The sequence below is a fragment of the Sinohyriopsis cumingii genome, chromosome 1 (genome assembly GCF_028554795.1).
Source record: "Sinohyriopsis cumingii isolate HCF-2022 chromosome 1, ASM2855479v2, whole genome shotgun sequence".
Classification (NCBI taxonomy): Eukaryota; Metazoa; Mollusca; class Bivalvia; order Unionida; family Unionidae; genus Sinohyriopsis; species Sinohyriopsis cumingii.
Window position 1 is genome coordinate 102,655,107 of NC_142961.1, and position 25,780 is coordinate 102,680,886.

Sequence of the window (25,780 nt, forward strand, 5' to 3'; positions counted from 1 at the left end):
TTCCTTCATCGAACTGCATTTTTTTCTGGTTTTCGCTCCATATATTTGTCTCTAAAAGGACTTTGTATATCATCTCAATTCTTTTATTTTAGCTTTTACAGTTCAAGCGAGTTTCGAAAATATGATTATCACTGTCATAATATTTTATTTTCATCGTTTTATTGTCCAGATGTTAGCATGTCAACAATGTCTGCTCGCCTCTGGTTATTATCGTGACTGATATAAATATTTCTGTCTGGAAATCTATTCATAACTTGCTTGTGAAAAGCGTGGGTAGATTGTTTAGTCAATTATTATTTTTATTCTTTGATTTTATTGTCTTTTTGATTAATTTTTTCCCACTATTAATTGATATTTGTATAAACAACACGATTGTCAGGATAGCAGGAATGATTTCCTAAATAGAATTCTTTTGAAGGTCATTCAAAACGAAATATAACCTCTGGAGAATACTTATGTTTGAAAAATTGCCTCGTTATATTAGTAGCAACCCAACAAGGCGACAGTCTAAGACAGATAGCAATAATTGCAACTATTCAATGTTTCCTTCGTCTTTTAAAACGTATAAGTTATTTGACAGTTATGCCAAATATTGCCAACATTACGGTCCAGTGAAAACAGCTACTTCATATCCTACGTCACCATGTTGTTTTATAATTTTACTTTGCTTTCAATTGGATCTACATCTGTTTTTGTCAAATCATATTAGATTGAACTTGTAAATTTTATTAAAGCTTCAGATTTGTTTTTAACTATTTTAACCCTCCTCCTATCAGGGTTTATGCTGTGCATCTCAATGTTATCATTACTAAAAGTAATACTTAAATCCACATCTTTGCTCACACACTGGAATATTTTTGATGTTTGAAAAAAAACAACTTTATTTTCTTGAATGCTTTTCTTCAACGCAAATAGCTTTGACCACGCTTTTATCACATCGAAACGTGTAAACTTTGTAAACAAATAGCCATATCTTGCTATCGACAATGTAGCTTTCATGTTAAACTCGTGAGCTGTTTCCATCACTTCCTTACAAACTTTTGAACTAATGTTATGTATATTTAATTTACATAGTTTGTTAGTTAGTTTTATTTTTTTTTAAATTTCGTTACATGTTATTGCAATATATGTTGGACTTGACCTTGTCCAGAATTGAATTCATTTCTGCCTGACCTGATTGACTTTTTAAAAAAAATTCTGTGTAAACAACTAATAAATTGCTAAATTATTCTCTTTGTATATGGGCTTAATATCAGGATTATTATTAATAGAAGAAGTAAATATGGTTATTTGGGTCTAAGTTTTGGAATTTCCTGAGTGTAATCCAGCTTATGGTTTTGATTTTGTAAACATCAGGATCATTCTAGAAGGTTATTCTCCATTAGGTTATTGTTTTTATTTTTAGAAAAGGCTAATTGTGACCTGAGGTCAAGTAGAAAACTACATATATATCATGCGTGCTTTAACATCTAGCACTATGAAGTTGTATTATGTTGTGTCCAGTTGAGTGGAAATTTGATTTCTTCAAATTATTGAATTCAAGTGATTATTTTCTCTGGAAATACAAAAGTGCTCTGATAAAATTCTTGGATAGAGACATTCACTGGAATTTATAGTGTATTCACACCTGGAATCATATTTATGTGATTCAACAAAAGACTGTTGACACCACATCAACACTTTAAAAGCTACCACAGACACATCATCGCCGTTAGTTTCTGGATGTTTTTTTTTTCTGGACTTGTACTGACTTTTATTCAGAACTTTAAATTTATTTGGACTCTTGTCTGTAGTTCTTCGATTATTTTGGGATTTAATTCTCAATTCTGTAAGTTCTTTTTTTCTCATTTTCTATTTGTATTCTAGGTAAATAAATTATTTGTTAAATTTTACAAAACTTGTTGTCTTTCGCTCTTTCCTCTTACTTATTTTAAGAGCATAGACCCGTGACACTAAGCACAATATAATTATTTGTTGGCACAGCATGTCCAGTGGACATCTCAGTCCCTACTGATTAAAGAGAATTTTTTTTTTTTTAATTATTTGTTCTCGTCGTTTCGCTGCGCAGCGCTTAGGCCGATAAATCAGCCTCACACGTGATGATATTGATTTTCGGGTTTAGGGCTGATAGTCACTGAAAGGTGCAAATTTTCACATCCGATTTTGTCTGCACACGTTGGTGTACATTTTATACATTTACCGGTATTTCTCGTGACTGTGGAGCTACCGTCGGCTGAAGTGTTCTTTTTGTGACATGTACATTATATTTCCAGAGCAAATTATATTTGGTAACTTGTAAATCCGCGTGAAATAGCACAACAGTTTATCCTGTGGCCATTTTTAATTTCGTGCTAGATAAGGCTATTACCAATTAACGGTATGTGTCTAAAGTGTACGCAGGATTGTTCCTGAATGATTTGCATGCAGCAAAATTGCACATTTAATGAACAGATGACATCAGGTCATATATCGTCTGTCAGTATCAACACAGATTATGGAGGGTTGATCTATCGGACTATGTTGCACTCCTCTCAAGGCTAAACAGTTTCGCTCTCTTGAAAACAAGACCGGTCTTGCAATTTCTCAGTTTGTCAAACAATAGCTCACCGTCTGACTGGTCTCGTAATTTTTAGGGCATGATATATTTTGAGCTTTGTTGATGTTTTGTTTTATTTGTTCGAGTCAAAACTGGACAAACTCTTTAGCAGAATTAATGTTAACAGCGTTCATTCACCAATTGGTCTAAGTAGCTATAATAATAATAATAATAATAATAATAATAATAACAACAACAACAGTGACTGACACAGCGCATTGAAAATATATGTGAAAGGTCAGAGATATGTCGTGAATGGAAACTGACTAAAAATGCATCCCAAAAATTTCCTTCTTTTAAATTTAGAAACAAATCTCTCATAATATCAGCAATCTGTGTAGTGAGGAAAGCGGACTACAATCTATTTAGCAAAGAATCTAGCTTTGCCTCTTAGTTTTATTTTTTCGGAGTTCCTAATTACGCTCAGACTGTGCACGTAGCATACGTTTTCACAGAAAGAAGATACATGCATGTTTTGTCTAGTTCACGGTCCTCACTTCTCGTGCTCAATTTATGCTAAGTGGAGATAACTGCTACAAGAAGTATGTTTCCTGTTGTGCCACATGTATAACACGTGCAGAAATGGGCAAGAACAAATTTAAAAAGAAACCTGGAGCTTCTCTTGGTATATAAATAGATAATTAAAATACACTTCATTCGTTTTAGATACAGGTTTCTCGAAATGATACTCAAAAGTAGAGTGCTGTATCAGAAAAAGCATTCCCGTATTTAGCGTCACCTGTTTTCGAGGCATATGCTAGTGTTGCATAATCGTAACATGGGGAAAATTTTCATAGGAATGTTTATTAATATGGTAAGGAGGGAGGATGTTGTGTGTAGGGAGAAACAACGACGAGAACACACGTTGCTGTTTAGCATGTATGAGTTTTTATCTCAAGAAGAGTAATTTACCAATCATTACCGATGATTGTATATTAAAAGTAAGTTATGTACTCGTGTTTACCATGGTGTTTGTGCACAGGAGTCAATTTTTCAATCAATGACGATAATGGACATTTTTTCTGACAACATCATGGACATTTTTCGTCGTTGGTATCATGATACAGTGTTCCAGCTAGAAATTTCTTACGCATGGGAGGAGAAGAGGGGCTCTTTTGGTTAAATCGGCACTTTTGTTGAAGGAAGATGCACTTTTTGTAATAAAGAGCATATTTTGAATAAAAATACTTGTTTTCAATAATGAAATGTAGAATTTAATCTTTTTTGGAAATAGAAACAGAAGTACATTCAGATGTTTATTCTAATCTAAATAAACAGAAAAGTATGTGGAATAAATAAAAACAACAGATTTAGGGTGTTTTATTCATCTGGAAAGAGGCAGTGGGAGGACTCTTGGATGATGTAGGGACTATAAGGAAAATGAGTTGGTGGACACCCACTATGTCTGCCAGACTGTATTGTAATACAGAAATCAAGTTCAAGTCCTGCATGGCTGACATGTATTAATCTATTAAGAATCTTCTACAATGGGGTTTATGTGCTACATGATGTATAAATTTGTGAAAGTGGTGTATTAGTTGTTGGTAATTCTTTTTATACATTTACCATATATACTTGCCTGTAAGTTGGGTCCAATTGCAAATTACATAGACCTAGATGTGCCATCGTATAGTGCACCATCAGATTATATTTTGTTATTTTTCTTCTCATTAGTCCTAACAAACTACATAGGTCCAGATCTGTTGTTGTATAATGCACCAGCAGATCAGGGTCTGTGTTATTTGTTTTCCAGATTAGAGGAGACCAAGAACTGCTGTTGCATTATGCAATGGCAGATCTGGGTCTGTGCTGCTTTTAAGTTGGACCCAACTTAGAAGTGAGTATATACAGTACAAAACAAGACTAATACATAAATACAATAAAACACGAAGATGAAATTACCTAGAGAGAATAGGATTATTGATATTGTATTATGTTAACATTTATCTGCTTGGACGAATGTCACATACCATTAACAAAGCCATATTGGACCTCCAGTCTGAATTTCAAACAACTAGGACTGTTTCATTAATAAACTTATCTCATAAATCTTTGGTTAAACTATAAAGTAACTTTCCTTATTTACATGTATAAAGTAGATCAGTAAGAAAGTGGATTTCTTCTTTGATATAAATAAACGAGGTGCAAAGGCTTGTATCAAAGGAATTACATGTGATCTACCTCTTTGATGTTCTTGTATGATATCTTGTCAAGTTGCATGTCATTTATAATATTGTAGATAGTGCATTACCACCACAGGTAGATAATCTGCCCCAGTGAATGTTGAACTTATGAATGAGTGGTCATTTTTCAGCTTAACTTTTATGTGTAATAGAATGGGTAAATACAGTGTGTTTATTTGAGATATCTTAAGAAATTGGTTATTTATTTGCATGTAAATGTACCTGTGATTATCCAATCTTTGTTCCCACAATATGCGAGTACAGGAGAGGCATTGAAAAAGTTGGCATGAAATATTTGTGGCATTTATTTCATGTGATGAAATCAAAGGTTTACACTGACAGCTTGCACATTACTAAATAGATTCGTTTTTATTTTATGCTTGTATAGTTGAAAGAAGACGGATCCTGAGGGATGCCTCTAATGAAATTGCAACTGAGAACAAAGGGAAGAAGACCGTAACATATTCTGTCGATCAACTATTGAATAAGGTAATGCACTCAGTACCCAAAAAATTTACATTGGTATCTTTGAAAAGCTGATCTGTTAATGCTATTTAAAATCTCATGACCCATATTAAATAGTCAAAAATATAAATATTTTTACAAGAGATGGATCTTGAAAATATGGCTGCAATAGATGGGATATTGGTCTTGGTAGCATTATGAATTGCATCCTTGCTCCATGTTTGTAAATACCGATATTTCTCATAATGATGTATCTTTCATTGTAAATTTTGAACCTGTTTTTGTTCTACATGTATGCCTGCAACTTTGATAATTCCTAGTTTCTTCATTTCGTCTCTCTAAATATGTCACTTTTGCTCTAAATATAGAATGTTTTTTCTTCTTCTGAATCTACTGTAAAACTAGAATGTGTCCATATTTACAAGCAACAGCAGTGATGTAATACTTTGTTCTTGCTGGTGCACATGTAAGGTGTGTTAAAACAACTTGGAGTTGTTTAAAAAGATCTTCCAGAGATCAGATATATTGAAAATAAAGGTAATTTATATAGAAAAATGAAGAATTTTGTTAGAATTTGATTCAGTTATTCCGAATGTAATTATCGAAAGATTATTCAACCAATTAAATGCTCCTCTTCTTCCCATTGTCAATATCCATCCAGAGGTCTCAGAAACGCTTAATCACACATATTTGATTGCCAATTTTTTATCTGGGATTCAGAAAATCACTTAGTTGGGACTCCTCCGTATGCATGTAATAGGTGGGCATCAAAATTCAAAGACTTGCCAATCCTGCTTTAGCCACCTGCTTAGTGGGAAAATGTGTTGATCAGTTAGCTGTGATTATATTTGCAAAGACAAAATTCAGTGGCACAAGACCCCTTGATGTACATGTTGCCATTATAAGAGTACATCAAAAGAACATGATGCAATCGCTGGGTGGCAAGTTCAATGACTGATGGGTGGCTGGGTGTGAAAATGTATTGATATTTACAGTGATAGAATTCAGAGGCAGAAAGACCCAGAGATGTACATGTCATCATTAATAAGAGTACATCAGATAAACAATTTTAGCTTTCATTATTGTGTTCATATCTGAGTGTAGCAGAATAAGCAGTGTCGGAATCAAGACATGTTGAGACTTGGACAAAATGCCATTCCCAGATTTGGGTAAGTAGTTTGGGGTTAAACGGCAAACTGACAAAGATTGTAATGAGATTCAGAAGAGTGCTAAAGTTGCTAGAACTGATAGTTTAGATGGAACAGTAGCCTAGTGTAAGAAAGTGTGTGATGCCTAGCTTAGTGCTTGGAATAAGACCTTCCTTGGATTGACAAAATTCAGTCTCACTCTGATGGACAATTGTTGTTGTTGTAGGGTTTAATGCCATTTTTCAGCACAAGAAAGGCTGTACATGGTGGCCAGTATTAGTGGTGGAGGAAGAACCCGGAAAGAACCACTGACCTATGAGAAGCTACTGGCATGCTTTCTCACATACCCACATTGGACGAACCTGAGACTCGAACCCATGCAGACAGAGATGAGATGGGAATGATCTGTAACGGTGAGCACTTTAGACCACTCGGCCACTCGGGGGCCCCCCTGATAGACAAACAAATGCTATATGTTAGTGTTATAAAGAATGGAGAAATTAAGCTCAGTGGCAGCCAGTAATTCTTTGTAGGTTATGGCAAGGTCTGTCACCATATGCTTTTTTAAACAACGCAAAAACCAAGCCACCAATTTGAACCAAATTTGGCAGAGAGCATGATTGCATGAAGGACTTTCAATTGTACAAGTGATGATCTTGCATCAAATATGGCTGCTGTTACCAAATAATTTTTTTTTTTTAAAACGACTTCTCAGAAACTGCTCATCAGAATTTGACCACATGGGACATGAATAGATTTGAAGTTTGTATAAATCATAATCGGCCAATATAAAATGTACTCACCATTACATAAAAAACCCTTAAACAACTTCTGAAATACTTCTGAGCAGAATATGATGAACAACCTGGCCAAAAAAAGGTTTGTGCTTTATGTCAGTTTGCAACTGTTATTGAAATGAAAAGAAAGGACAAAACTTGAATCAGCCTTTTAAAAAGCAGTGAATGGAATTTTGGCACATTTTACAGACAGAATCATGGCATGTGAGGCATTCAGGTTTTGTACTAACAATGCCAATCCACCAACAAATTTTGTTGCAGTGAATGACTTTTCAAACATGAGGAACAGAATTATACTAAATTTAATAGAAAAACTTCTTGCAATTTGAAGTTTGTTCAAATGATGCTGAACAGTCATCAGACATGGCAACCATTACCAAAAATAGTAAAAGCATTAAATGGCTTATTAAAAAAAATACAGAATTCAACCAAATTTGACAGTATCCAGGTGTGAAGGATGTTAAGATTTTGTACAACAGATGCCAGTCTGCCTTCAAACACAGCAATTGTTATTAAAAATAGAAAAGCAGTTAAACATCTTCTAAGCAGGTGATAAACAGCTTAGCCATATTTGACAGAAAACACTATGGTTCAAAGGGTTTTGTTGTTTGTACAAGTCATTCTTTATATGACTTTAACAGAAAAATGCTTAATACAGTTTTACAAATTTGACAGAAAATACCCTGGCATAAAGAATTCTAAAAGTTTTAAAAGTGTCCTTTAGCATTTATTTAGGTCACTGTTACTAAACTTTGAGGGGCCCCGAGTGGTCTAAAGCGCTCTCCGTTATGGGTCACTGCCATCTCACCTCTGTCTGTGTGGGTTTGAGTCTCAGATTCAGCTAATGTGGGTATGTGAGAAAGCTTGCCAGTAGCTTCTCGTGGGTCGGCGGTTCTTTCCAGAGTTTTCCCGGGTTCTTCCTCCACCATTAATATTGGCTACCATGTATAGCCTATCGTGTGCTGAAAAATGGTGGTAAATCCTACAACAACAACAACTAAACTTAGAGAAGAAACGTAACTACTTATTCTCAGAAACTGCTTCATCGAAATTTGACAAGTTTGACTTTTTTTATTTAAAATCATTTTAAATTTATACAGATGATGTCAATTCGCCATTAAATGTGGTCATGATACTCAAAAAAGAAAAACAATTCAGCAGATATATTTTTAAAACAACACTCATCAGAATTTGGCCAACATTGACAGAAAACATTGTGGCCGTAAAGCCTTTCAGTGTTGGCAATTTGATGCTGATGTCCCATTAAAAAATGAATGAAGATACAAAGTACAGTGTGGCCTCACTATATATAGCATTCTCCATTATAACATAATTCATATATAACATCATCGTGGAGTGGTTCTAGAAATTTCACATGCGTGTATTTTTCTTGTGTGTAAAAAAAAAAATCTTCTTGAAAATATGAAAAATAGCATGTAAATAGTTTACTAATATTTTGTGGAGGAGATCTATGAATTCTAATATAAGATGATAATGCCATGGGTTCTGAAATTTTCGTATACATGTATTTTTCTTGTATACAATCTTTTAAAAAATTTTCTTCTTAAAAGTTTGAAAAATAACTTGTAAAAAGTTTATTTAGGGATTGTGCTAGGGTTCACCAATGTCACAAATTGCGGGTCTCTTGTTGAGAATAAGAAATCATATCTGATCATTTCAAATCTTCAGATGGTATTTTGACAGCTTTCCTTTCTTCATCAGGCTGAAGAATGTATTGACAGATTTGAGTATGAGGTTGCACAGAAGTTTTGCCAGAGAGCCCTGGAAATAGAGCCAGACAATGTACGTGCCCTGGAAACATCAGGAACCTTGTTGTTAGAGGTTGGCAACATGGAGGCAGCTAAACATGTATGTTTTATTTTATAGCCATTGATTTGAGAAAATCCCATAAGTGTTTGTTTTACCTGGTATAGAGATTTTCATGAAATTGCATGATGTTAACATTTTCCATCATATTCTGTATAAAATTCTGGGGAATTGAAAGAAATTTTTTTTATTTAGCAAGCAAAACTTTCAAACTGTTTTAGGTTTCTGGACAAGCAGTTTTTCTATCATTGGGACAGCGAATACTGCTGTTAAGTTTGTGATAGTATTCCCTTACAAAGCTGTAGGTCCTGGTAAGCTTTATGGTATGTCCTTGTTACATTGTTGTGCATTGTCCATTTAGAATTTCTTTTTACAATTTAAACATTGCTTGAACAATTTGTGCATGATTTTACAGGAAATCAAGGCCTCTCAGATTTGTGCAGTCAATTCTGATCTGTCATTCAATATGGCGACCATTACTAATGATAGAAAAATCTGTAAACAGCATCTTAAAACTGTTAAGTAGAGTTTGACCAAGTTTTATTGAACACTGGTATTAAGGGTGCGTGGATTTGTATAAATGATGTTGATTCAACAGACAATTGACTGCCATTGCAAAAATAATATTCTTTAAATAACTTTTCTCATGCAGCATATTTTGACCAAATTTGACAGAAGTCATCCTGGCATGAAGGACTTTTAAGTTTGTTCAAATGATTCCAACCTGTCATCAAATATGACTGCTGCTGCTAAAAATATATGACCGTTTAATAACTTCTAAAAAAACTGATTAACAGCATTTGATCCAATTTGACAGCATTGTAGTTTGAAAACTTTTCCTGTTTGCACAAATGATGCTGTCTTTGGTGTTTTGTTCAAATTATTCTGAGGCTCACCAAGGATGATAAGGTTATCGTGTCAAAAGGGAAAAATTCTAGCTGTTTCAGGGTTGAAACCTTTGACCCTTAACTTGAGTTGTGTACTCAGCTGCTTGGGGTATAAAAAGTTGATGCACCCAGTCCTTTCAAATGACAAGATAAGTACTATTCATAATTTTTATCTTGTCATTTGATGTATAACATTTATATTATTTTCAATTAAGAACAGCTTCAAATTTGTTTTGTTCACATTGTTTAAAATTTTATAACTTGGGGTATGTTGACAAATTCTTAACCAAGCCATTTGAAGCACTGTTATGAGAGATGAATAGTAGAGCCAAAGACGGCTAGTCTAGAACAGCTTGTCTACAATGGCTTGTCTATAACGGTTAGTCTAGAAGGGCTTGTCTAGAATGGCTTGTCTTCAATGGCTAGTCTAGAAGGGCTTGTCTAGAATGGCTGGTCTACAATGGCTTGTCTTCAATGGCTAGTCTAGAAGGGCTTGTCTACAATGGCTGGTCTACAATGGCTTGTCTACAATGGCTAGTCTAGAAGGGCTTGTCTAGAAGGGCTTGTCTAGAATGGTTGGTCTACAATGGCTTGTCTACAATGGCTAGTCTAGAAGGGCTTGTCTAGAATGGCTTGTCAAGAATGGCTGGTCTACAATGGCTTGTCTACAATGGCTTGTCTTCAATGGCTAGTCTAGAAGGGCTTGTCTAGAATGGCTGGTCTACAATGGCTTGTCTATAACGGCTAGTCTAGAAGGGCCTGTCTAGAATGGCTTGTCTACAATGGCTAGTCTAGAAGGGCTTGTCTAGAATGGCTTGTCTACAATGGCTTGTCTAGAACAGCTTGTCTTCAATGGCTAGTCTAGAAGGGCTTGTCTAGAATGGCTTGTCCACAATGGCTTGTCTAGAATGGCTAGTCTAGAACAGCTTGTCTAGAATGGCTTGTCTAGAATGGCTAGTCATGTTATTCTTGCTGTTCTTTAGCTCATGACTAAATACGTGAAAAGAGAATATTTTGGTCAGAAGGGAAGCATATTTTTAGACATATTTCTGTTTGGAAGTAACAAGGCTTTTCATATCATTGGAACGTGTTTACACAGACCCATGCAGACAGAGGTGAGATGGATTGGTCAGTAAAGATGAGCACTTTAGACCACTCGGTTACCCAGGGCCCCTCTTTGGAAGATAGATATAGATGCAGAGTTGTATTAGACATAAATTCTACCTCGTGAAGCATCTTTGAATCAGCCAAAACATGCTTTTACATTAATGACATAAAACACTGACACCAAATGGTTGGCAATAATTGGATTGATACATATTGTGCATTTTCATGTAAAATTATTTTTTGTTATTATTTACTTTAGTGTTTTGGGCGTGCAGTGGAAGTGTGTCCAGAGCAAGGCTACAGTAAATACATGAATCTGGGTCAGTTACTGGAAGGGGAACACTCAGTGCAGTGTTACCAAAAAGGGATTGAACTGATGGTGAAAGAGAAACAGCAACAACAAGCAGAGGAGGTCAGTTTAGAAAAGGATGGCTGAATTTAAGAGTTATATGATAATGGCTTTTTGCAGTGTTCTCTTTATTAGCCAGTTGGCTTAATTAAGAAAGGAACAAAAACACTTATGAAATTTGTCTGTTCTGCAATAATGATTTAATTGTTGATCCATTCTTACATAAATTCATCCATGTCCTAATTTTAGTGTAACACTTTGAAAGATAATGGTAGGGTTATTACTGAATATGATTTGAATCTATATAGAAATTAATGGCAGAAAAGCAGTCATAGCTGTGCAGCCATTTCTGTGATTCCAAGTGTAAATCAATGTTGAAATGATATGAGCAGATAATAATCAAAATTGGCTGGATAAATGGCATGTTGAATTTATGTTCCCATATTTTTGTTTTGAAAACAGGAAATTTGGTAACTGGATTTTTACATGGTTTCTAATGGCCTTTCAACCTCATTAACCTCTTGATAACTTGTGGGGCAAGTCTGTGAACATCAGACAGTGAGGGCATGAATGTTTGGTTAGCCATTGGGAAAGGGGGTTGGCAGTACTGGCAGATCTCACTGATATGAGAATTTTCATTTTCACTGTTCTACATAAACATTAGTCAGATGGATTTTGATGTTTATGGATATGAATTCTTTAGAAGTGAATTACTGACTATTCTTTTAGCATCAATCAAATTGACATGCAGTACTCAAACTTTGGCATCTGTAAAGTTGGGAGTTGCCTCACTGCCATTGTCAGTGGACATAAATCATTTATGAGCAAGCACAACAAAATTATAGCTTCACAGCTTGAATTAGACTCATGAAGCACCAGAGCTAAACTGATCAATATGTTTTTGCACATGCCATTTCCTCAAAATGGCAATTTTACATATCAGCATAAACTAATTCATCCATATCACATGGCAAATATGCGAGTACAACTCCGTTGATGTCACTAATAAACTTAGTTGGCAAGTGGCAGTCTGCAGAATACTACATCTGGATTGGAAAAGATTGAAAAAGAAAGGAGAGTAAAAAGACAAAAATATTTTAATTCATTAGAACCTAGAAGTTAATTTCTGATATATCACTGCAGTTTTGAAGAACAATCCACAGATAAGCAAACTGCAGAAGCTAATTAGGTGGACTTTACATCTTGATGTTACCTTAAGGTCTGCTTCTTTCATGTATTTTAAAGTATTGTAAATAATTATTATGTATTATAAAGTATTGTAAGCAATTATTATGTATTATAAAGTATTGTAAATATCTGGAGACCACTTATATGCCAGTTAGTTTATATTATTGTGTCAAGGTCATCAGTTGTTGTCAAAAAGCCAGCTTAGAGGTGGTCCATCTGCTTGTTTTAAAAAAAAATATAATTTTGATCATGCAGCATTCTTGAAGGCTTTGGACTAAACACTTGTATCAGTATATTGTTTATATGCTGATATTTACATATATTTCTCTTTTAACCCTATGGTCAAATATTTTAACATATAATGTGTGTGAGTATTGGACATAAAGTATGACTGGACAATGAAAAAGTCTTAGTTATTTTTAATTTCTATATTTTCTTGCTAACTTTTAGAAAAAAATGGAATCCAAAGAATTTTTGCATTTTAAGTGGGTTTACAAAAATGAGAGAGTGGTGTATAACTTTCAAAGAAGAGCCTACAATTGACTGAAAAACGAAATCTGTATGTATGTACCGACACCAATATAATCATCATACTAGAGTCTGTTATAATTATTCTGAGCAGTTGTTGAACCTCTGCTGCTAACAACACCACCTTACACCTACCTCTCATGCCTTACTAAACACAGGCATATGTATTATATCAGCAATTATGTGTTGGATATGTATTAAAAGAGCTGTATTTTGCTTTGTCCCCCAGAAATCTTCACAGTTTCTATCTTAAGTATGCTCCGTATATATTTATAGGGGTGTCAGAAGCCCCTGCTAACTATACTCTACCTGTAAAATTGGTACGTGGATAACCCAGCAGTAATACATTTGATTCTCATCTCTGCAGTGTAGGGTTTGACCCCCTAGTTTCAGCACATGCAAGATATATGGTCAGGAATATTATTAGAAGCTGGAAGCTGTGGATTTTCTTGTAGCCTACCTGTGCTACATTAATGGGAGTTGTTAATTCTGATAATGTTATGACTCTCAGATCCCTATTTACTTGCATCACATCCATTCCTAATTCATAAATTAGTGACAACCTAGCGTATTTCCATTGAAATTAGATGTTTTCTTCCATGTTCTCAGATTCTGTCTATCAGAATCAAAAGTTTCTAAAATCTGAATTATCAGGAGTGCCATGTATAAGTAGTACAGTCCAGTGTATAGGTAGTATTGTCCAGTGTATAGGTAGTATGGTCCAGTGTATAGGTAGTATGGTCCAGTGTATAGGTAGTATGGTCCAGTGTATAGGTAGTATAGTCCAGTGTATAGGTAGTATGGTCCAGTGTATAGGTAGTATAGTGCAGTGTATAGGTAGTATGGTCCAGTGTATAGGTAGTATAGTGCAGTGTATAGGTAGTATGGTCCAGTGTATAGGTAGTATAGTGCTGTGTATGGGTAGTATGGTCCAGTGTATAGGTAGTATAGTGCAGTGTATAGGTAGTATAGTGCAGTGTATAGGTAGTATAGTGCAGTGTATATGTAGTATAGTGCAGTGTATAGGTAGTATGGTGCAGTGTATATGTAGTATGGTCCAGTGTATAGGTAGTATAGTGCAGTGTATAGGTAGTATAGTGCAGTGTATAGGTAGTATAGTGCAGTGTATATGTAGTATGGTGCAGTGTATATGTAGTATAGTGCAGTGTATAGGTAGTATGGTGCAGTGTATATGTAGTATAGTGCAGTGTATAGGTAGTATGGTGCAGTGTATATGTAGTATGGTCCAGTGTATAGGTAGTATAGTGCAGTGTATATGTAGTATAGTGCAGTGTATATGTAGTATAGTGCAGTGTATAGGTAGTATAGTGCAGTGTATAGGTAGTATGGTCCAGTGTATAGGCAGTATAGTGCAGTGTATATGTAGTATAGTGCAGTGTATATGTAGTATAGTGCAGTGTATAGGTAGTACGGTGCAGTGTATATGTAGTATGGTCCAGTGTATAGGTAGTATGGTGCAGTGTATATGTAGTATAGTCCAGTGTATAGGTAGTATAATCCAGTGTATAGGTTGGTAGAACATATGTGATCATTGTCAACTCAATACAGCTTGAATTTTTAAAAAAAATGACAACTATATGATACAGGTGGCTGCAGCCTGTGGAGGGGGACAGCCTGTGTCAGATCGTGACATTTCCAGTGCCTACCTGTCAGTAGCCGAGATTTATATGACTGATTTATGGTGAGTTGTTCAAAGAAAATAGGTTTTTAACTAGATCTGTGGTCAGTATGTAGTCAAACTTATTATGGCAACCACCAGCATATAACCATCATTTTTTTTGGTAGAAAATAGGTGACAGTTGCATTGGTACAAAAATTGGTACAAGAATTTTCAATATATATATATATATATTACAGACATAGCAGTACCATCAACCTATGAAAATCAAAGTTCATGCTGGACTGAATATTAATTTTGATCTAGTTGGGGAATATTAAATTTCTCCTTCAAATATGTTCCCCGATCACATTAACGTTGGGATATAAGCCTGCTACCTCTCGAATCCAGCCCTACTAAAAGACGAAAATTCGTCTTTTCTGTCTATCTCATATAGACCAAAGGGCAATAACTCTTGCCCCTTACCTCCCCTTGCCACCGCCAGGTGTCACTAGTTTTAAGCTTCGCTTGTACTGATAACACGTACATTATACCTCCAAACAATACAAGCCATCTTAGCGTTAAATTGGACCATCCGAAGTTAAATTTGGATTTATTGCGTTGGACAATCATTCTTCTACAGGTTGTAGACATTATTTTAACAATTTTTTCAAAATTGAGTGACTGTCACCCTTACGGATTTCATCTGCTGAAGACCATGTTACACACACTATCGCTGAACTTGTGTTGTCAGTTAAGAGTTAACGTGACACTGACTAATTTCGCTTACTCCGTTAGTAACGGTTGTGGTATTAGCGAATTAATAACATGCTGAATTGCTAATTTGTGCTTTGTTTTCTTTTCTTGTGTCGTTTCAGTAGAAATGTCAACCAAATGCATGAAATGCAAAAAGTTCAAAGCAGAAGAAGACAACCATGACTCTTGTATTGTATGTACCAAGTGTACATCATCTATACCATGCAGCGTGTGTAATACTTGGACAGAGCAAATGTGGGCTGATGTAGTCCAGAAGGCAGCAAAAGGGAGGGATAGACGGAATAAGTCGAAGAAAGATAGCATTGATGTCCTCATTATACGTCCGAAGACAGCCTCCATTGCGAGTCTTGTGGGGGACGTTGGGGTCCCCCTTTCACCTAAAATCCGTCAGCCACGGTAACATCAGCGGCAATGGAGGAAAATAATGTTGACAGGGTCAACAGTCCACCTTTGAACAGATGCATCGTTTGGTCCAGGAAACGACGATGTAGCTATTGACATCAGGCCAGATATTACCCTTATTTCCCTTGCTCGCTTTCACAGCTTTTTCTGACTCTTTGGGGGAATGTTCCCCCAAGTTTAGGCTGCCCAGTGGGCGTAAGTCCGAGCATGGCCTTCGGGCCTGTAAGTCAGGACGCATGGGGTTTTTACCGGATCCATCGGATCCATTTCATTATACAACCTCTATGTCACCGGCCGTCCAGCTGTCCCAGCATGGGGACCCTATTGCTAAAACGGTCCGACCAAATATGATTTACGGGGATCTTAGTGATAAATCCGTCCGTCAAGCTGTACCGCTGGCAACATACCAATACTATGGCGGAGATTTTAGTGAGAAATCTGTCCGTCCAGCCAGGCCATTGGAGCAGCCGGTACCGGTGATAGCAGGACCGTCGCCAACATTCAGGCCGACCACAAGCCAGACAAACCAGCCAGCAGGGCTGGCCATCCATATGTTCACGGCTTATCCACAAGGGAGAGTTAGTGACAGTGTCAAGGATGAGGGAATCGCGTCATGTATGCCACCTGGTATGCTCTATCCAGAAATGCAAGCTATTCCAGAACACGACTCGGCACACAGTGAGGGTGATGAAACTCCTGCAAATCAGCCGTACACAGATCCAACCATGGAACAGACTGAGTTTGGCTTCAAGGCGGCAGTGGAAGAAATTTATAGGGTGTTGGCAACTTCAGAATGCCCTCCACCTCCTACTGCCACTCAAGACTACAAAGTTAAGGCGTCTGTAGATCTTGACGGGGAGGAAGAGACGCCATCCTTCTGGCTCCTTCCCCAGTCGGCAAAAATTAAGGAGATCAGTGATCGTCTGTCAGGACGAATAGGTGATCCGGGGAATACTAAGGCGTTCTTTTCGGAAAGCCAAGTACCAGCGATGTTCTCATTTCGCTGATACAAAACTCATTCAGACGCCTTCAGTACGGATCTTCTGGCCCTGGACAAAAATATGGCAGCAGTTCACATGTCCGTTCCACTGTTTTACAAAGTGGACAAAAATGTGTTCCATGCCACGTCAAAGCTAGTCTGGAAAGTGGTCGCTACGTCTTCAATGTTAGACTTGGCTTCATTAGCCATTTTCCGACTCGCAGAAAAATCCGACAATGACCACGCTTGGGAATCGATGGCCCGGATTGCTAGAGTTATTAACAGGGCAGCTCACCATTCCATGGCTAATGCATTGACTGCTTCTGCCAACTTAGACCTGATATGACGTGACGCATGTCTGCGGTCCACGTCGCTCAAGCCCCATCATACTCTGGCTTTATGGATGACTCCGTTTGGGTTGCCTTTACTCTTTGGAGGAAAAATTGAAGAAGTTCGGAAGCAGGCAGCTCAGGAACTGCCCCTCCAACTCGCCGCCCAACCCTCGCAGGCGTTTAGAAAAAATCCCCTGCCACAGCGGAGGGATGATTGGCGGACCAGGGACAAGGGATCCTTACAATCAAATGCACAGTATAGATTCCAACCCAATGCCAGGAGACAACAGTCTAATCAAGCTAGGAGGCAACCATACAGAGGCGGTAAGAAACAAAGTTTCTCTGTCTTCAAGCCTCCTAACTCTAAAAGTTGACATACCCTCCCAACCACCCGCGGACAGCCTACCTGTGGGCGGCCGCCTCCTGCAATTTCAGGACCACTGGACCACCTTTTTTCCTCAGAACGATTGGGTGATTCAGGTCATTTCGGACGGGCTTCGGATTTCGTTTATCCAACCCCCTCCCCTGTCCTCCTCTCCCCTCTTCACGGACGTACCATCCGATTGGGAGAAGGATACCTTTCTACAACAGGAGATACAGTCGCTCATAGAAAAACGGGCGGTGGAGATTGTGGAAAAAAAATCCGCAGTTGCCGGGGTTTTATTCCAGGCTGTTTCTTATCCAGAAGGCAAACAGCAAGTTGAGGCCGATCATCGACCCGAGTCGCCTCAACCAATACATTTTACCACCGAAATTCAAGATGGAAATGGCGAGATCAATCCGTCTTTCCATCCGGCGGGACGAGTATGCCGTCAGTCTAGATATGACTGACGCATATTTTCATGTCCCTATCCACCCCGCGCCACAGAAATTTCTCCGATTCACTTACCGTGATGCGGTTTATCAGTTCCAGGTCCTACCTTTTGGCCTCAACATCAGCCCTTGGGCTTTTACCAAAGTTATGGATTGCGTCGTCACCCTGTTCCGCTCGACTTCATCTACAGGGACAGCAGTGTACTTTGACGACATCCTCCAGAAACATATAGTAAGTTCTCTTCTGCTCAAAGGCAGAAACGATCTTTTAGCACTTTTAGATCATCTAGGCTTTCTCGTGAACTGGATAAAGTCCGATCTCCATCCATCCCAGCGTTTTGTCCATCTGGGTATGGAGTTTCTCACCGATCTGAATCTGGTACGGCTTCCTCGCACACGTGTAATCCGGATCGTTGAACTCATTGCGTCCATTTCCAACAGGACATGGATTTCAGCAAGAGAATTCTTGCAACTTCTTGGATTATTCAATGCGGCGGTGGACTTGATCCCGCTTGGCCGTCTTTTTATGCGTCCCTTACAAATGACGTTACTGGCACAATGGCGCCCCTTTTCAAGTCCCCTCAATCAAACAGTAATGATCACGCCTGAGATACGATCATTCCTGCATCAGTGGCACAACCCCGGGTGGCTGTCCACGTTCCTCTGGAGATGCCCCAAGCGGAGATAACGGTATGTACCGACGCCAGTACCTACGGTTGGGGTGCCCACCTGTTGCCGGACTTCGCTACAGTCAGCGGCACGTGGGAGCCAGGGGAGAGGCCTCTCCACATCAGCCTTTTAGAAATGAGGGCTGTCATCAATGCCTTTCATTTCTGGAAGGATCAACTTTCAGGAAAAACTGTCCTCATTATGTCAGACAACTCTGTGGTGGTGACTTACCTCCTCAAACAAGGGTGCACCAAATCACCAAACCTGTGCATTCTGATCTGGCAGTGCGACAACCTCCACATCAACGTACAAATCAGACACATTCCCGGCAGACTCAGTGTCTTGGCCGACACTCTATCCAGGAAAGGTCAAGTCATTCACACGGAATGGTCACTCCATCAATCAGTCTTTCTTCGGATTTGCACACTTTGGGGGCATCCGATGATCGATCTTTTTGCGACAAGGTGGAATCGCAAGTTGCCCATCTTCGTCTCGCCGGTTCCAGACCCAGAGGCTTGGGCCGTGGACGCTCTGTCAATCAGCTGAGAGGGGTTGTGGGCATTTGCCTACCCTCCCATGGTTTTGGTGCCAAAAATAATCCAGAGGTTAAGGGGTCAGAACTGTCGGATGATTCTGATCTACTTGATCTAGCGATAGATCTACCCAGGAAGATTCCAACCAGCCCAAATCTTCTCAAACAACCGCGGTCACGGGTGTTCCACCCCTGCCCGGACCATCTTCTTCTTCACGCTTGGCTCTTGTCCGGACAGCCTTGTGAGACAAACAATTTAAACCTTTGATTGTGGAGAGAATCTCAAGAGCAAGAAGGCCCTCCACTCTGAAGGCTTATGAGGGAAAGTGGCGTGTTTTCAGGGACTGGTGCCATATCAATAACATCGTCCCTTTGAGTGTCTCAATCCCTCAACTGGCTGACTTTTTTCTCTGGCTTTTCGAGGAGAAACAGTTGGCCCCAATTACTATCAAAGGCTACCGCTCCATGATATCAGACACATTCCGCCATCATGGTAGATGTGATATTGGGCATAACAAAGATCTATCAGATCTTTTAGCCAATTTTGATTTCAATCGACCAAAATCCCTCACCCTGTTTCCAAAATGGAATCTGTCCTGGGTTTTAACATGGCTTAATTCAGACAAATTTGAACCTTTACCCCACACTTCGTTAAAGCTACTATCATACAAAACATGTTTCTTGATAGCCTTAGCTTCAGCATGCAGGGTGAGCGAGTTACATGCCCTTTCCAGTGACCCAAACTTTCTTCAGTTCAGATCAGATGGTTCGGTGGTCCTCCTGACGCAACCAGGCTTTGTAGCCAAAAATAGGTTACCATCCATTGGCAATCAAAGAATCGTCATTTGCTCACTCTCTTCCATAGATAAGTCAAGAGCAACAGCCATGCAAAATCCTGTTCGTGCACTCAAGCACTATTTAAAACGCACAGAGGCATGTTGGGACACACGTAAGCGCCTCTTTCTTCCAGTCAAAGCTGGTAAACGGGATATCACCCCTCAAGCCCTTGCTTCTTGGCTGAAGTGGGTTATACGCTCAGCGTACTCTGAGGTCTCATAAGATCAGAGTAGCCTCATGAAGGTTACAGCTCATGTGATTAGAGAAATCTCGGCAAGCCTTGCATTCGAACGCAATGTTTCGATCCGAGATATAATAGAAGCTGTTGGCTGGCATGCAGAGTCAACCTTCTCCAGTTTTTATCTCAGAGATTTGGCTTCACAGAGGCAAACCTTGAATCTGGTAGGTCAGGTGTCGGCAGCCCAGATGACCACCAGACCCATTTAAAACAATCAGCACAGCCTATCAGCTTCGCTGGATTCGCCAGTGAAATTTCGTAGGTAAGAAGATTTCAATAACTATCTTCTTAACCGTATATAGGGGTCACATATCACGGGACCCTAGGCTGTGTTGCTGATGAAATTAGGAGAATGGGTTATCGTTCAAATGGGGAATCCAGCCATCATTCCCTAGAAGGTACCTGGGGTGGAGGTAGGATGCTCAGCATTCCCTCCTCCTATTACCTATTTTCCTAACGTTAATGTGATCGGGGAACGTATTTGAAGGAGAAAGCAAATTTTTAGTAAATTATGTTTCTCCGAGAATACTTACCAGATCACATTACTTAAAAACCCTCCCAACCACCCTGCAATGCAAGCATCCTCGTATAAGATATATCGCTCAGCTTAAAAAACTAGTGACACCTGGCGGTGGCATGGGGAGGTAAGGGGCAAGAGTTATTGCCCTTTGGTCTATATGAGATAGACAGAAAAGACGAATTTTCGTCTTTTAGTAGGGCTGGATTCGAGAGGTAGCAGGCTTATATCCCAACGTTAATGTGATCGGGTAAGTATTCTCGGAGAAACATAATTTACTAAAAATTTGCTTTTTAGTATGAAAGCACTGCCTAGATAATTTTTATTGAAGAAAGACTATCTGCACATTCATTCTTATGAAGAGAATTGACAGTATACATCTTATATTTTCCAAATCCATCAGTTTTAATTACTTCTTACATTTGGCTTCTAGTGTGCTCTTTATGTCGATTTTACGTAACAAAAGATACATGTAAAGTTTAATGATTTGATTTATTATATTAAGATGTTACTTTTGACAGTCTTTAATTTAAGCTCCATTTTATGGCACATTTTTTCACATAGCTTTTTTTTGTGTGCTTGTGACAGCTTCATTGAAAATGCAGAAGATAAATGTAAAGAGAACATTGAAAAAGCCATTGCAGCTGACACACAAAATCCTGAGGCACTCCAGACAATGTCCAATTTTATGCTTTCTAAGGATGACAAAGAGGTGAGGAAAATAGGAATTGATAAGTAATATAGACCGTTTCCTTTCAAGTCGTTTGGTATAGTGGGAATGCAAACTTCTCTTTTCATCTGCAGTCAGTTGAAAGAGAAAAATTGAAACTCCATTTGCAATACTGTAATATACTCACTTATAAGTGGAGTCCAAGTACAAATAACATAGAACCTGATCTGCCATTGCATCATATGTCCACATATCAGAGTCCATGTTGCTTGGTCTACTCATTACTCCCAGCAAACTGCTTAGACCCAGATCTGCTGGTGCATTATGTGATGGCAGACCTGGGTCTATGCTGTTTACAGTAGGATCTAACTTATATGCAGGTATATATGGTAGCTTGGCAGAAGAATTAGGTATATATGGTAGCTTGGCAGAGGAATTAGGTATATATGGTAGCTTGGCAGAGGAATTAGGTATATATGGTAGCTTGGCAGAGGAATTAGGTATATATGGTAGCTTGGCAGAAGAATTAGGTATATATGGTAGCTTGGCAGAGGAATTAGGTATATATGGTAGCTTGGCAGAGGAATTAGGTATATATGGTAGCTTGGCAGAAGAATTAGGTATATATGGTAGCTTGGCAGAGGAATTAGGTATATATGGTAGCTTGGCAGAGGAATTAGGTATATATGGTAGCTTGGCAGAAGAATTAGGTATATATGGTAACTTGGCAGAGGAATTAGGTATATATGGTAGCTTGGCAGAGGAATTAGGTATATATGGTAGCTTGGCAGAAGAATTAGGTATATATGGTAGCTTGGCAGAGGAATTAGGTATATATGGTAGCTTGGCAGAGGAATTAGGTATATATATGGTAGCTTGGCAGAGGAATTAGGTATATATATGGTAGCTTGGTAGAGGAATTAGAATACTGTAAAGCAACAGTATTTCAGCATCAATAAATTGAGTGAATTTTTAGTTTTTGTTACTTAACATTTTTCATGACTTGATGATGTACAAGATGTAAAGTTTTGATGTATTTGTTCAGTACCTAAGTGAAAAGTAATTAGTTCTTGTATGATAAAGTACATCAGCACCAATGGAATGAAATCTTCAATTACTATGCATATGTCTTGAATTGCTACCAGAATGAGTAATGATTTTTAAAAAGCCTTTGTATAAGATGCAACTTGTAATGTCTATGAGCTTTAAATACAGTCCATCATGGTAGATAGATGTCACAAATGTTAGCACATTTACAGTCCATTAGGGTAGACATCTTCATTTCTATCCTACACATTTTTTCATCACAAATGTTAGCACACTTACAGTTCATTAGGGTAAACATCACCATTTCTATTCTATACATATTTTCATCACAGATGTTAGCACACTTACAGTCCATTAGGGTAGACATCACCATTTCTATTCTGTACATATTTTCATCACAGTTGTTATCACACTCAGAGTCCATTAGGGTAGACATCACCATTTCTATTCTACACATATTTTCATCACAGATGTTAGCACACTTACAGTCCATTAGGGTAGACATCACCATTTCTATTCTATACATATTTTCATCACAGTTGTTATCACACTCAGAGTCCATTAGGGTAGACATCACTATTTCTATTCTATACATATTTTCATCACAGTTGTTATCACACTCAGAGTCCATTGGGGTAGACATCACCGTTTCTATTCTGTACATATTTTCATCACAGTTGTTATCACACTCAGAGTCCATTAGGGTAGACATCACCATTTCTATTCTATACATATTTTCATCACAGATGTTAGTACACTCACAGTCTGTCAGGTTAGAAATCATGATTTAAGAAAAGCCTTTGTATAATATGCCACTTGTAACATCTGTGAGCTTGTATCATTTCTATTCCATCAGGGCAGACATCTTCATTTGTATCCTACACATATTTTCAACACAGATGTTAGCAAGAACCAAGTTTGTTATCTTAGAAATCACCATTTCTATTCTACACATATTTTCATCACAGATGTTAGCAAGCATACAAGATAGGTGAAAATTAGTTTGCTGGTTAAATTTGCTAAGATTTTATGCTTGGTAGAATGTTGTGATATACAGTACTACTAATGTGTATTATCATATGACTATTGCATGTACTTGTATATATTATAGTGTAATAAGTGTTATGTATGCTTACATGGAAGACTTGATATAAAAGATCCAGTACACTTTTTTCTGATCAGGAAGCAAGGAAGATGATCAAGAAGAGTGTAGAGCTTTGGCTGCCTCCAGCTTCATCTGATGAAGGTGCAGAATTGGCAGGGAATGGGGCAGAGTCTGATGAAGGAGTGACAGAGCCAAACATGCAGCTTGTAACACTTTTTTCAGTTTTCTTTTACATCCATCATTATCAAACATGGATTTACATTGGTTTATATACCCTCAAGTTGTTCTGAGTCAGCCAGATAGGGCAGTTATGGTTAAATGTTAAATGATGGCATAGCTTCCAGAATTTTCTGAACCTGTGCCAGACATTTTACCATGTTTTCTGGCCCTCCTCCAGTGATAATACAGATTTTTAAGCCTTCTTTGTGTTCAGTAACATTAACAATTATATGCCTTCTTATATACAAACATGAACAGTTTGGCATTGCATGAATGCTTTAAAAAACATGCCTCATTACTGATTTTATGTCTTTGTTAAATTTGGAAGGGATTACAGTGTTATCTTAAAAAAAGAAGAAATAATTTAGTTTCTTGTGCAAGGATAGTCTTCTCTAGAACAGGTCAGGGTGTGGGAGTAAAGTTGAATTTTCAATCAAATCCCTCACACTGAACTTAATGCAGATGCAAAACAAATGCTGCAACCACATGTGCTTGTTTCTTTCTGTGGAAATGGATGACTACTGACAACACCCACTCCCTTTCTACAAATTAACACAAGGTGACTAGTTCTTCATGTATGATTAAAGTACATTACTAATCATTTAATATCCACATTTGTGTGAAGGTTATCTGTTTCTTTGTATTTACATGGACTGAGTTTGGATGTATGCAATCTCACGAGTCAAAGATTGATCAGGCTACATTAAGAATTGATTGGAGCTCATTTCACTGTGTCACATACTGGAAATAGACTTGACAAGGGAAACAAAATTGATAATTAACTCTATAATTTTTTTTAAATGTTCTCTGGCAAGCCTGATTTGCTAATGGAAAAAGTTTAAAATCTCAGATTTGTCTTTTAATTCATACTGATTTTTGAAGCCTTGATTAACAGATATTATTCACACTTTTGACATCAGTTTATAATTAAATGTTCTAGGTCATCATTGATTATATAGGCTAGAAATTGCAGGCTTCACTCAAAGAAGTTGTGTTGTTGTTCTCTCCTGTATGTCATAAAGAGGCGACCAATGGAGGCAACATTTTTGTTATGGGATGCATCCTGCAACGACGTTTCAGCTGAGGTCCTGATCTTTTTAAACAAGCGCAGTTTATGTCAAAAGATGGACTTTGTGTTTTTTGGTTTTATTTTTGTTTTGTGCATATTTTCTGGTATACTTAAACTTACTTTGTATTGTATAGCCAGAATTGTGTTGATGTGTCATTAAACCTTGGCCATCCATCTCACTTGACAATTGGCTGCCCATCTTACTTTTACCTCACAAAGAGTGTGACTGTTGGTGACATGTACCATCAAAAGAAATATCTATTACACAAGATAAATACCGCTGTATCTCCATGCTGTGTGAAGGCAGGCAACATAGGTTAAAATCCCCTAGCATTTTTAGAAAGCATCAGCCATATTGTGATACACTCTGTCCATTACCCTATTTCCTCTGAGGAGTTCCATAGAATTTTGTAATTCAGTTGCTGTGACCTTGAGCAAGAGAAGTATAATTCTTGTCATCCACTGTATGAATTCCTGGGAATGAGTCGGATGTCAGATATGCAAAAATTACAGTACAGTGACATTTTCTGATATTTTGTGTGCGTGTATGTATACATGACAGATTTTGCATTATGACACTAGGGTCACTGTCAGGAGGGGTTAGGAATGAGTGCTAGTTTTTTTGTAGTGTGTGTATGCTATGAAGAGTAAAGAGCAGAGATTGTGATGGCAGTCTATTTCAGTTGCTTTTATTTTTTCATTTAAACAAAAAAATCTTTCAAATGTATATTTGCCCAATGATTGGCTGAGACATTTACTTGTATTTCAGCCATATGATTCCCGCAAGTCTGCTGCCAAGATTCTGATAGAAGTAGAAGAGTATGATGTAAGTATACGTATTGCCAATGTGTCTTTAGTTGAAGTATATGTATTGCCAATGT

The 25,780-nt window shown here is 37.8% G+C and overlaps 1 protein-coding gene across 1 annotated transcript in view; it reads left to right on the forward strand.

The window, feature by feature from the left end:
• Positions 1-3,120: 3,120 nt before the first annotated feature.
• The window catches only part of LOC149807464 (uncharacterized), a 29,558-nt gene continuing 6,898 nt past the window's right edge, over positions 3,121-25,780 (forward strand). The window contains exons 1-8 of the mRNA XM_089966885.1: positions 3,121-3,221; positions 5,168-5,268; positions 8,912-9,058; positions 11,270-11,422; positions 14,683-14,777; positions 21,378-21,501; positions 23,689-23,817; positions 25,669-25,725. Coding sequence (XP_089823011.1) covers positions 3,179-3,221; positions 5,168-5,268; positions 8,912-9,058; positions 11,270-11,422; positions 14,683-14,777; positions 21,378-21,501; positions 23,689-23,817; positions 25,669-25,725 — 849 coding nt within the window. The 5' untranslated portion in view covers positions 3,121-3,178. The remainder of the gene's footprint in view (positions 3,222-5,167; positions 5,269-8,911; positions 9,059-11,269; positions 11,423-14,682; positions 14,778-21,377; positions 21,502-23,688; positions 23,818-25,668; positions 25,726-25,780) is intronic.